This window comes from Myripristis murdjan, chromosome 1 (genome assembly GCF_902150065.1).
Source record: "Myripristis murdjan chromosome 1, fMyrMur1.1, whole genome shotgun sequence".
Classification (NCBI taxonomy): domain Eukaryota; kingdom Metazoa; phylum Chordata; class Actinopteri; order Holocentriformes; family Holocentridae; genus Myripristis; species Myripristis murdjan.
In genome coordinates this window covers 10,169,423-10,182,378 of record NC_043980.1, presented here as the reverse complement: position 1 = coordinate 10,182,378, position 12,956 = coordinate 10,169,423, and the positions used below count along the sequence as shown (strand labels likewise).

The 12,956-nt window shown below is 41.2% G+C and overlaps 1 protein-coding gene across 1 annotated transcript; it reads left to right on the top strand.

Annotated features, from left to right (window-relative positions):
* Positions 1-2,422: 2,422 nt before the first annotated feature.
* On the top strand, positions 2,423-9,028 carry LOC115361749 (uncharacterized). Its single transcript, XM_030055363.1, has 10 exons — positions 2,423-2,477; positions 2,881-3,174; positions 3,260-3,499; positions 3,657-3,746; positions 4,946-5,164; positions 6,149-6,499; positions 7,814-8,068; positions 8,399-8,489; positions 8,620-8,677; positions 8,778-9,028. Exons 1-10 carry the CDS (start codon positions 2,423-2,425, stop codon positions 8,865-8,867), a joined length of 1,743 nt encoding a protein of 580 aa, XP_029911223.1. The 3' UTR covers positions 8,868-9,028.
* Positions 9,029-12,956: the final 3,928 nt, after the last annotated feature.

Sequence of the window (12,956 nt, the reverse complement as noted above, 5' to 3'; positions counted from 1 at the left end):
GTTGGCAATGAGAGAAAAGCAAAAAAGGCAAAGATCCAGGTTTAAACCTGAGTCAAAAAGGGCAACACTAGCTCTGCTGCCCTCTGCAGGCTGGTTTCAGCACTGTTCTAAACCCCAAATAACACCAGTGTAATGGGCAAAATAATGTCACATTGTGAAAAGCATGGCCTAAGCATACGAGCAGACCATCTAAAGCAACAGCTGGATACCACCACAGGTCATTGAGGTGAAGCACACAAATATCTGTGTGTGTAACAGTGTATGTGTGTTGGTATGCGCCTGTGTAGGTGAGCATTACTATGTTGATAATGCACCCTTAAAATAACAGTGAAAACTGCCACTGTGTTCAGATGCGGTTTTTGTTGGTCAATCAGGCAATCAATTTCAACTACCCCAAGACAGTAATGTGCCAGCAATATTCCTGAACACACTTCATTTAAAGACCAACACGCCCATGGATGCTCTGATGGGCACAAGTGCATTTGCTATTTAGGAACATGAACACTGTACAGGAAAATGACAAGTACGGCGGTAGGAAATGCAGAGAAAAAAAAGCAGAGACGCTTAAGTTGCTCATGTCTTATGTCAAAATAAAGCAGAAACATCACTTCAGAATGACAGGTGAGTTTAGTGTTCAGTGTCACCATAGCAGAACCTGTGACAGGACAGGACACCCACGTGTTTGTGGCGTGTTTAACATGACACCAGTGCAACTACTGGAATGATATTGTTGGAGCCATAATGAAGTTTCCTGTTTGTCTTATTTTATTTTATCCATCTGAAACACTGACTATATGTGTATACATGCAGTTCTTACATTGAACGCATGACACATTAATTTAAGGAAGTCCATATAGTTAAGTTGGTGATGATGACAATCAGGTGTGTGAGACGGGAGGCAAACAGTTTTATGATCGTATCTGTGGGCAGCGTAGAAGTCTTTTGTTTGCCCAGATGTTTGAGTTCATGAATGGAAACTTTATAGTTTGTACTGAATAGAGACAATTGTATAATACCTATGCTAAGGTGAGCATTTGTCACGATAAACAAGTGGATCGTGAATCCAAAGACACACACTGGACATTGGTTTATTTTTAGCCCCAGAACACGCGGCAGAACAAGGTCACCCGTTTGCCCCTCAGTGGCTTTTTTAGGAAGATTGTTTGATTGAAAATCACTACAGATATATTATTGGATACTGATATATTTTTGCTTTTTATTTATCAGTGATGTCTACTGCCTACCTGAGTATTGTTGTTGACCATGTTTGTCCCTTTATGACCGGAGTGCAGGGCCAAAACCACCATTTCAGCATTGAGGGGGCAGACATTTTGGGAATGCCTGAACATTGAATTGTTAATATATTCCAGCAATATTTTTGGGGGGGACATTTTTGGAGTGCCTGAAAATTGGGGGGGACTTATACCTCTCAATGTATATGGACATTTGGGCCTTGCCGGAGTGTACCCATCCTCTGATGGCTACTTCCAGCAGGATAACGCATCATGTCACAAAGGCCAAATCATCTCAAACTGGTTTCTTTAACATGACAATGAGATCACTGTACTCAAAGGGCCACGCACAGTCCCAGACACTCTTTTTTTGGAGAAATTTCTTTCCTAGCTTTCTTCTATCTTTAGATATTTTCCTTGTCTTTTTCTGCTGTAACAGCATAATTTCCCCCTGTGAGATTAATAAAGGAATCTCAAAATCTGTTACTGTTCTGTTAAGCAATGAGTCATGAAACTGTGATTCACCAGGTTCTCCATCATTGAATGCATCATAGTTTTTGGGGTGGATGCCATGGCTCTTGAGATTTGGAGATTTTGAGGTTTGGAAACACAGAGACAGAGTCTGTGGATCAACAGGTAGAGATGAGGAAGTGAAAAGCAAACCCTGAAGGCAGTCGAAATCAGTGTCTGATTGAGGTAAGCAGTCAGCTCATGTCCATGGTGGCCAGAATGTACTGAGACAGAGACAGACATATGACGTTAAATACTTCACTGAATGTATAACAAAAGCAAACAAGCACATGACAAAAAATACAGATACAAATCACAGTTCCAAATATGGCAGAGTATTTAGATATCATAATATGACATCTGTGTTATAGGTCTCAAATATCTGTTTTGAGAGTTAACAGATACATAGATTCTTCAGTTTTTTTTCATTTTACTTAAAATAGCAATGATATAAAGGGGAAGGAAGTGAATCTCTGCCGTCAGAGCTGCATGCTCTGTGCCAGCCACTCTCACAATGACCAGAACCAGCTTTTCCATTCTCTTTGCTGTTGATTTTGACAAATGGGTTTTGTGCTTTCTTGTTAGGGAGTGAATTCATAAATGCAGCATTTTGATAAGATTGTCACAAATATTGTCATTCAGTCATCTTTTGGGCCAGAAACTGAAGGACTGCCACAGCCATGTTGCTGGCAGAAGCTGGATGTGTGTTTGTGGCTTTGCTCCTGTGCCTCTCAGGTATGAAGAGATTGAATTCACGTATCACTTCTCAAATAATGGCCATCAACTGTTAAATAATTTTTCTGAGCTACATTTTCAGTTACTGCTGTACAGCATGATCCTTATTGCTCTTGGGACCTTTTGTCTGTGTTTAAGCAGTCTTGGTTATTGAATTTTAGGAGTTAAAATATGGGGAAATATGTTGATGATATATGTTGAGCCAATGAAGAGTACATTTTGAATGAGACACAAACACTTACTTGGAAAATAGAGGTAATATTGAGGAGACTGTCAATGAAATGCTTCATGTGTTAGAATAAAATGGTTTTAATACACAATATGCTGTCACCATTAAATTGGTGTAAAAAATTTAGAAACAGAAATCTATTGTTATATCTGTTAACATAAGCCTCTATTTCAGGATTTCTGGGACAAGCAGTCGACATCTGTGCACTGAAGGGCTCGTCTGTGGATCTGCCCTGTTCAGATACACATCACACTTTAAACAAGCAATGGTTTGCTAACCACAAGGATGGTGACAAGTTTGTTACAAGAGAGCTCTCTGTAGTTGGAGATCGTGTAACGTACAATAACTCTGACTCCACTTTAAGAATCAATGACCTCAGGGAGAGCGATGAAAATACATACTGCTGCATGAACGCTACTGAGAAACCAGAATGCCATTTGTCAAATGAAATTTATCTCCTTGTGACAGGTAAAGTGGCTCTTTGTCAGTCATTTATTGCTTTAGGAAAATTATTTTAATCTATTTACAGTTTTTTCCTGCACCGTTGTTCCAGACCTCCAGGTCAAAGTAACTCCTGTCGCAGCAGCAGAGGGACAGAGAGTAACTCTGATATGTAGCACCAGCTGTCCTCTGACTGAAAACCCTGCAGCCTACATCTGGTACAAGAATGGATTGTTTGTGTACCAGGACTCGTCTCCCTGGTACCAACAGCTGGTCAGCAGTGAGGAAGCAGTCAGCTACTCCTGTGCTGTCAAAGGCTACGAGGATCTCAGAGCCCCTGAAGTCTCAGTGGGTGAGTGGAGACTTTCAGCTGCTTGTCAGCTAACCACACCTCCAGCTGGTAGGCTGGGGACCAAATGATCTATTTCAACACCTAAACTTTTTCTTGGGACTAATTCTTGCAGTGAAGTCCATCAGTATAAAACTGCATGCCATTTCTTTCCCTGTAGATTCTGTCACACCGACCTGCTTTAGTGTGACCTATGCTGGAGGCAGAATGTGTTCTTCTTATCAGCGCTGCTCCATCACATATCCCAGAGGTTAGAGCTACAGTACATCAGCTATTAATTACCTTGTTCCACAGATGAAAACAATAATGTAGTTTTAAGGTAAATGAAGCAATCTATGCCCTTCATCAACTTCTACTGAACTCCACTTGTGTGTCGCTTGTGTGTCGACTAATGTGGGTCCACAATAAACAATATGATACAGCAATTAGTTCTGGTAGAGCAATCTGATTGGACAAGAGGCGTTCCCTGAGTGCTGACACACAGCATACCAGCATTCTGGTATTTTAATATTATCTATCACTCTGCTTTACTAGTTGTAACTGTTGTTGTTATTTAATTCATGTTTAAGTTCATGTTTTATAAGTTAGGGTTTAGTAAGTTAAGTCCATGCAATATCATTTACATATTTCACCTAAAACCAGGTTTATAATAAGTAGAGTTCATAATTTAGTGATTTAAGTTATTTGCGTTCATATATTATTTCACTTCCTGTCGTAACACCTTTATTTTGAAAGGTCAAGGTCACTTTATATCTTAGTTGAGCTGCGCAACAACCTATGCTCACAACCTGAAGTTACACCGGAGTTTTCCAATCAGTAATTAAGGAAGCAGCAAGCAGTAGTCAGCAAGGTGTTTGCTCCGTGTTTCGCTGGTCACAAGAGACTCGTACATTTAATAAGAAGATATAAGGACCTTCTGAAGATTCAAAGCCTTTATTCCTTCATGTAGCATGCAGCCAACGAGGTATTTATTTATTTATTTGTTTTTGTCTGTATTTTACTTCGGTAAAATGTTTCTTATACATGCTGTACATGGTGTTGTGTTGTTAATGTGATGTTTTTTGTTACTATTTAGTTTTCAAGGTGGAGTTGGAGGAAAAGTGAAGCCATCTAATAAACCCTTCAGTTGCAAGAAAACCGCTTGTGTCTGTATATGCTTCGAGGGAGTTACACTAGTGTTTAGTCATAATTGTTAATTGTATTGACACCCATTAACAAACATTAACAAACTTTGCACCACGTTGGCTCAAAGATGCCTTTAGCCATTGAAGCCAAAAGGTTTTCTGATACTCCTCCAACACCGAGCTGTTGAAAATCTGAGTGTGTACACGAAATGGGATTTTGAAAGCCAAAAATCCCAGAACATCTTGAAGTAATTCGTATGGATAAATAACTAAAAACATTTGTTGTGTTATTCAATAACTGGTGAATTTATCATCTGACCAACAGAGCTACATGTTGAAGTGACTCCTGATGCCACAACTGGACAGTTTGTCACGCTGACCTGTAACACCAGCTGTAAATTGATCGGCCCCAAACCAGGATACCTCTGGTACACGAGTGGATATTATCACAGTTATGATCACCAGGTTAATGTTTCCAGATCCTCTGATGACAGCTACTACTGTGGTGCAACAGATCATGAGGATCTCCGCTCTCCCTCAGTCTGTGAGTATGAGGCAACTTGGTAATGTATGACCTTGTGAAATGTGAAATTCATGAAAGGCTGGAGGAAATATTAATAATGCTCAAGCACTGTTTATTACAATCTGTCTTTTTCCTTGTCACACCACATTTATGAGGTTATCATCATCGTTTAGACATTATGTTAAAAATTATATTTTTGGAAGGCGAGGCCTAAGTATGGCCAATGGGGTTGGTCTATTCATTTGCCGGTGTATTTGTCTGCCCATTCAACACTTTTTCAGATGGAAAATGGTCCTTGATGATCCTGTTTTCATGATGATGATTAAAACAATGACTTTAATGAGTTGCTCTATGAAAACTCAAACTAAAATGAAATATTTTGTTATTTACCCCAATGCAAAATAAAGACATGAATATGTCAGAGGTAGACTAACAGGCATAAATAAACATAAACCTGACAAAGAACTAAGCTGTGCTCAGGGAAAGTCCAACTGCAGAGTTTCCCTCTGATACATGTCTAACAACTGCTATAACCCGGACTTCATGGTTCAACCACTGGAGAAACTAATGCCTTCAAGAGGAAGAAACTTTTAATTTCCTCCATGAGGAATAACAAGGAAGAGAGCATTCTTTTTCCTGAGCTGACGCAGTAAATGCCGTGTTGGAGACATTTTTTAAATGATGCTCTGATGTCCTGGTCCTGTGAAGGCAGCATGGAGTTGTGCTATAAACCATGCAGCAACAGAAAGCTGACAGAAACACTTAAGTAAAGACAGCTGTTGCTATGGAAACAATATCTTGTCTCATCTAGTCTCACTGATGTGAACTGGCAGGTTTCAGAATGTTGCAGACCAGATGTATGCAACTACACAAATGTTTGAGATTAACAGATCCTGAACGTTTAACACCATAATGCACAAATACTGAAAGGTTAAAATCTTCTACCACAGTGAGATTTCATTTGCTCACAGGGTTGTTACTTTTAGTCTTTCATCTACATTTCAGGTGCTGATGGTCAAAACTGCTGGAGTGTGAATTGTGTCAGCAGGAGAATCTGTGCTCTGGAAGGCTCTTCAGTGGACATTTCCTGTAATTGCTCATATCCCCATGATAAGACATCCCAACCTACATATTGGTATAAAAAAACAACTGAAATGAAAACTGGAAAGACAAATACTGAAATCTTGAACAATGATGCACCTCGTGTCGAGTATCATGACAACGCAGAGAACCACCACGTCCTGAGAATCAAAAACTTGGCAGAAGGCGACTCAGCAGAATACACATTCAGATTCCACAATGATGACGCAGGATGGAAATATTCTGATTTTCCTGGAGTATCTTTAATTGTGACAGGTGATTCTTCATTTTTGTTCTTCTGCACTGAGCGTGCATTTATTGTGTGAATTAGCTAGTTTACCTGTTGAGTGACGAGAGCAATAAAATTAACCATGGGTCACTGGTAGCCTACGTCATTGAGTTCAGAGCCTCATGCCAACACTTTACCATACACTGGGCTGGCTGATTATTGGTGATCGTAGCTGCATTATCTCAGAAATGAGAGAATAAGAATTTGTTGCAGCGCTTTGCTTGAATAGGACGTTCTCTTTCTCGATGTGCAGTATAGTTGAGCAGTGTTTTTTTTTTTTTTTTTTTTTTTTTTTTTTACCCGGGAACTGCTTAGCTGATGTTGAGAGAGAGGAAATGTCAGTAGGTAACAAATGAGGAAATGATGCATACCTAAACCAGGAAATCAGTCAGAGTGCCCACCTCTGCTTCTTGATGGCCCTGTTTCGTGCTAAGCTGTGCACCTTTTCAGGAACGCTGCAGCCAGTTAGCGAGGAAAGTTGCCAGTCTGCCATTTCACTTGCAACCCAATCTAGTCGGCTGACAGCGTGTTCTTGATTTCTGACATTTACCAGTCCCTTGAGTAAAAAAACGGAAGACCAGGGCACTAAATTGAGCACAGCCAGTACCATCTTGACCCATGCTCAACCTTGGTTGTGGACTTCATCATGTTATGTAGATGCCCTTCATCCCTGGAGCCTAACCATATCCTATAATACTAAATGATTAATAAAGCAGAAAAAATAATCCTGAAAAAAGGAAACTTTTGGCAACATCTGGCAATGCCTATTTCCATAGACCCTTAATGTTGACTAGCCCAAGATGTTAATCACTTCTTTGCTGGCCCATGACCAAGCTCTTTGCCAAGTTTTATGGTGTTAAGTGTATGCATTTGGAAACTGTGGCCCTGTTTCAGCTTCACCCTCTTTTGGCTATATTTCTGTCACTAGGACACACCCCCTGCATGTCATGATGTTACATGGATGTTTTAGGAGCCAGTGACTATGTTTGTGGCTAGCCCTAACCCCTTTTCAGCTATTTTATTGACCCATGCACTTCTTTTGGCCAGTGAGCATGGATAGTTGGCCATACTACCTTGACCCATGACCATGACCCATGGTTTTGTGATGTTACGTGGTTGTATTTGGTCGGTCGAGCCCATAGTCCAGTTTTCAAAATCTCAGTCTTTGCATTGTTTTTATTAAATATGAAATAAATGTAATGTGATCATGTATTGTGTTGATTGTATGATGGCACATCACAATCTTAGCCTGAGTTAAAGTGCCTCTTTTCAACTGAGTGATGATGGTAAATGTCTTTCAGGCCTGGAAGTGGTGGTGACCCCCTCTGCTGTGGTGACAGAGGACAAGAGAGTAACATTGACCTGTAGCACCAGCTGTCCTCTGACTGACAACACCTACATCTGGTACCACAACGGACGACCTCTGACCCCGGCAGAGGGCCAACACAAACAGCTGGTTCTAGACCCAGTCAGTGCTCAGCATGCAGGAAAATACTCCTGTGCTGTGAGGACCCACCAAAACATCAAGTCCCCTGAGGAGACCCTCACTGTCAGAGGTGACAAAAGGATTTAAAATGTTAGCTGAGATGTCTTTAGGTGTTAGAAGCACTTCTGTGTTTACATCATTCATGCATAATTAATCAAAAATCATTTCAAGGAGTGGCAAGTCCCTCTGTAGGGTGTACAAGCTTTGCCAGTCCACCAGAGGGCACTCTCACCTCGTCCAAGGAGAGAGGAGACTCACTAAAAGCATTTCCTCAGAGAAAAATTTGTAGGCCAGGAATAAAACAGGAACCACACGCTCTGCGGTTCAGCTTCTTCACTTTCAAACTTTTGAATGTCATGCTACTAAAACATTTCTGACATGCACCTATATCTGTTTGTAGGAAAATCACAAGTGCATGCAGTGAATGCAGTCAGACTGATGCTAGTGGCTCTGTGCCCAGTTGTTGTATCTCTCCTCTACCTGTGGATAAGGTAAAAAAAAAAAAAAGAAAGAAAATCCATCATTTCTATCACTCTCTCACTTCCATTCTTCAAAGGTTGCTTGTTTTTTTTAGTGATTAGAATTTGTATAGTTATGTATTGTCTGGTTGATTATATCCAGGAAGAAGAAATCTCTGACTTCAACCACTGAACCTAAAAACCCCACACAGGCCGGACAGGTTAGTACAGAAAATTTCCACCAAAAATTGATATGTATGCCGACATGTGAGGAAAAAACTAGTGCTTCCTTTCACCATGTCTCCTGTCGTCTCTCCCCAGCAGACAGACTCTGAGTACGAGAGCATCTCCATGAATGCTGTCATTGCAGCACAGAGGGAATCAGTGGAGCAGCAGGAAGACAGTGTGTGAAGTGAAGGAGCTGTAGGTGTAAGCAAGGTGCTACACAGGGCATGGATGAACTTTCTGTCATATGTACTCTGTTTATTTAACCCTAATCAGGGGCAGTGGCTCTCAATCTTTTTTGTTTGTGACATTAAAATAAACCAATGCCTATTCGGGACCCCCTGTCACAGGCTGCACAGCTCGTTTATGTCTTAATCATGTTGCAAACGTCAAAACTTATTCAGAGAACCACTGATCTAGGGGATCAGTGAGGGAGGTCCTTATTTGCAATGATTTCAAGTTTACAAAGGAGCACACAACAAAATAGCAAGCACTTACAATCTGGTAAACAAAGACTCAAAATAATGTTTCTAAAATGTCCAAAAGACATAAGTGAGGGGCGTCCCAGTGGTTCACCTGGTAGAGCACGTATCACATTTCCAGGCGATGTCCTCACTGCAGCGGCCCGGGTTCGATTCCGAGTCCTTTGCTGCATGTCGTTCCCTCTCTCTTTCTTGCCTTTCTTGTCTCTCTACTGTTGCAAATGGAAGAGAAATGCAAAAAAGCTCATTTTTAAAATCTTTTGCAGACTGTGTCAAGAACAGGGTGCATTAAAACTGAAATCTGTCTTTTCAAGCTCTGTTCAGCCTGAGGCACTTGAAGAGCAAGCCAGTCATGAGAGCGATTGTGGTGTTTACCAGCAGACCAAAGTGACAGTGAAGTAAGCCGGTGCAGAGGAATTCAATGGAGAGCTTTGTGAATATTTTTCTAGTGTGTTTGTGTGATTGTAAAACACCAGATTTGCCCCCCTGGGACTCAAAGTATATACCTACCATACCATTAAGGCCACCCAACCCTCTCATAAATGGCCAAATGCATCACCAGTGATGAATCTGAGGGTGGCAGCAGAGACATTCCTGTAAATTATATCACCACAGTCTGGAGTTGTCAGAAAAAAACTAACTACTTCTTTCCATGCTAACCTAGGAAAACAGGATCTGTTTTTATATAAAACCAAATGTTCTGACAGTTTTACCTGTTGTAAAAAGGGAAGGGAACGCTCAAGGTTTTCAGCAGCCAAAGCAAAAGAACCAGCATTGTGGTACAGAGCTGTGTCATCGGCATATAAATGTATATGGCATTTTTAAAAAAAACAGAATAATGTTACTTATCTCAATTGTAAATGAACCAGGACGTAAGGCTGCAACTTTAGGCTTTTGATGACAATAATTTAAGTTTCAATGAGTATTCCCCAGTTTTACAGCTGGCTGTCTATGAGTGAAGTATTTCCTAAATGAAGCGGAAATATTTAAATCAAAACAAATGATATGCATCCTTTGTAAGAGCAAGCTGTGATCAACAATATCGAGAGGGATTAGAGAGATTCACAAAGAATGATAAGCAATGCTGACTATTTCACATTTTATGAACTAGTAGTAGCTATACTATTAGGCTGTGATAACAACCACCAGGTGTCACAATATGTCATCTTTTAACACTGGCAAGATTATGTGATCATGAATCATTATATTTTGTGTCATTTGATTTTTGAAATATCAGGAGGGATCTCACAGTGTTCACAGGAATGTGATTTGTTCAGATATCCTGCAAGAGCAAATGCATTTTCACAGCCTGAAGATACAAACAGTAAAGAACAGAAACAGAGCACAGTGGAGTTCACAGCCTTCAGCCACGCTGACATTTTGGCGTTGGGTGGAGGAGATCAGGGTTGTCTGCTTTATGTGTGACAGTGATGTTGTTGAGATCTGGGGGTCTGACTCCACCTTCTGCTTCTGCTGGCAGCGTTTGTGGATGTGTGAAACGTTGTGTTACACTGTGTCAAAGTCATTCAAGGTTTGCATTTTTCAGTCGTTTTTATTTTTATTTAGGTTTGGACTTTTTGAGATGAAAACAACAAAGAAAAAAAATTCAGTTTGATTTTTGTAAATAAGTAACAGTTTCAGCTGGTTATTTTTTTTTTGTAAAGCCTGGTTTTGAGTGTTATTTCAACCAATAAAAATGTTTTTCATACCAAGTTTTCATTATTCTGTCAATTTATAAAACTTGCTAATCACCTTGTGCATTGTTGCACTTTATGGTACAATGTGGTGGTTAGTGGTGAACACTGCAGTGTTTGTCCTACCTACTAAATAGCCAAGGTTGCCGACCCCACGTGCCGTGCGGTTTGGAGGAGGAGAAAAAAAATTAATATATTTCTCACTAATTAACACTGCTCCCAGGCTCAACTTCCAGGGATTCCCCCAGTGTATGATGGGCCGGGCAGCCTAAAATAAGCTGAAGGACCACCTATCTGGTCTCTGAATAAATATTTAAATTAATATCAGACTATCAGAAGCTGCAGTTTGAACCCTGGGTTTTTTTGGTAGAGCTTCTCACTCAGTCCATGACCACATGTTGCTATATGTTTTTGTAATCGTGAAGATGCATCTAAGCAGAAAGGCTACATTTGATTTTATAAAATCTTGAGTATTTGGCTTGATGAAAATGGGAAAAGGCAGGTCATGATGTCTGTGAAGATTCTCAGTCATCCAGGTGATGGTGTAGCAACAACCTGTGACACACAGATGGTAAATCAAAGGCAGCTGAACTTGTTGTTTATCTTGAAGATGTTTTGTCACTCATCCAAGAGGCTTCATCAGTTCTAATGACTGGTGGGGAGTCTGGGGCGTTTAAACCTGTGACGCTTGTTCACACCGGATTGCACATGAGGGCGGCTCAGGTCTCGTGAGTCATGAGGGTCACCTGGTGGTCATGTGAGAGTCAGAGTCACATGAATTTGGGTGTTAGTGGGCGTGAAACTGCCTGGCAAGTGTTGTCAGCATGGCACTGTAAGCTGCTGACAGGCGGTGTCCCACAGATGGGGTGTTGGATAGCAGGAACGTGCACAGATAGACAGTAGGTGGTGCTAGAGCACCTGCCCTTGCCCTAGTCTGGACCAGCAAGTGCCCTTTTGAAAGTTATTATTTTTTTTTTAACAGTGTACTGTATGTGGCCCAATGGTGACATCGATCAATTCTCGATTAAATACGTGTAATAATAATGCCCCTGTTGTAATTTTGCCAGACACCCCCCTACACACACACACACACACGTGCCCGATGCGCGAAAGTGCGGCGTGCACCTCCCTTCCCTCTCTTCCTTTGTGAGCGTGCAAAGCGGTCACACAAACGGAGGCGCCCGGAGGCAGCTGCACACTTGCCAACTCTCCCGATTCATGCGGGAGACTCCCCGTATGTCTATGGTTGGGGGTATCTGTCGCAGTATCTGGCGACCCTGCCTGCCTGCGGCCGCTGACGTCACTCAGTCACTCACTAAGTAACGGTGATACTGCTGGCGGGTTTCTGTCTTCCGCTCAGTTCAGCGTTCAGACAGACAAGATGGATAGAGAAAGAGAGACAATTTTACCTCCACATGCATAAATTTGTGTAAAGTAGTAGGAAAACTAGTTTTGCTTTGAAAAATGTAAATACAAAAGCAAAGTAGCTTAAACTTTTTAAACGGTGACACTTAACGAGGCAGGAGTGCCAGCTCTCTCCCCCATAGACTCCCATTATATCTGGAACCCAAAATCTGGGGAGAGAACGAGAAACACACACTTCTTCAACTCGCCGAATCTCAGGGATTTTTGGGAGTTTGAAAATAATTTGACACAGTTTGAAAGCCCAAAGCCTTACCTTTCTCATGATATCTTTTATTTTCTGCTCAGACTTAGTGTCATTGAGAAAAAAGCATTTGTTTGACCACTACTTTTAGGCGTTTTTTTTCCCAAGCACCACTGTCACTCATGCTGTGTGCTTTATAGAGCCTAATTTCTGGCTCCCTCCACACAAGTCCCAGTGGCACAGTGGACAGTGTCTCTGCCTGCCATGCAGGAGACCAGGGTTGAACTCCCCGCCTGGGCAAGAGCAACAACACTACAGAACCCATAAACAGCATAGGGCTGCTGGTTTTCCACATGTCCATGTAGCTATTTCTATTATACAACACTTGCAGTAATCTTGTATTTACCTTAATAGGCTATGATTAAAACATTGCCAATGACAAATAGCCCATTAAAATTTGTCTGCAGAACACAGCTATGTGGTAGGGTATTGA

What these genes read in the sequence shown, in the direction of transcription:
- LOC115361749 (XM_030055363.1), top strand. Translation starts at nt 2,423, where the DNA reads ATGTTGCTGGCAGAAGCTGGATGTGTGTTTGTGGCTTTGCTCCTGTGC. An exon ending in AGTATCTTTAATTGTGACAG is followed by an intron (nt 6,500 to 7,813) that starts GTGATTCTTCAT and finishes AATGTCTTTCAG; the next exon opens with GCCTGGAAGTGGTGGTGACC. An exon ending in GGAGACCCTCACTGTCAGAG is followed by an intron (nt 8,069 to 8,398) that starts GTGACAAAAGGA and finishes ATCTGTTTGTAG; the next exon opens with GAAAATCACAAGTGCATGCA.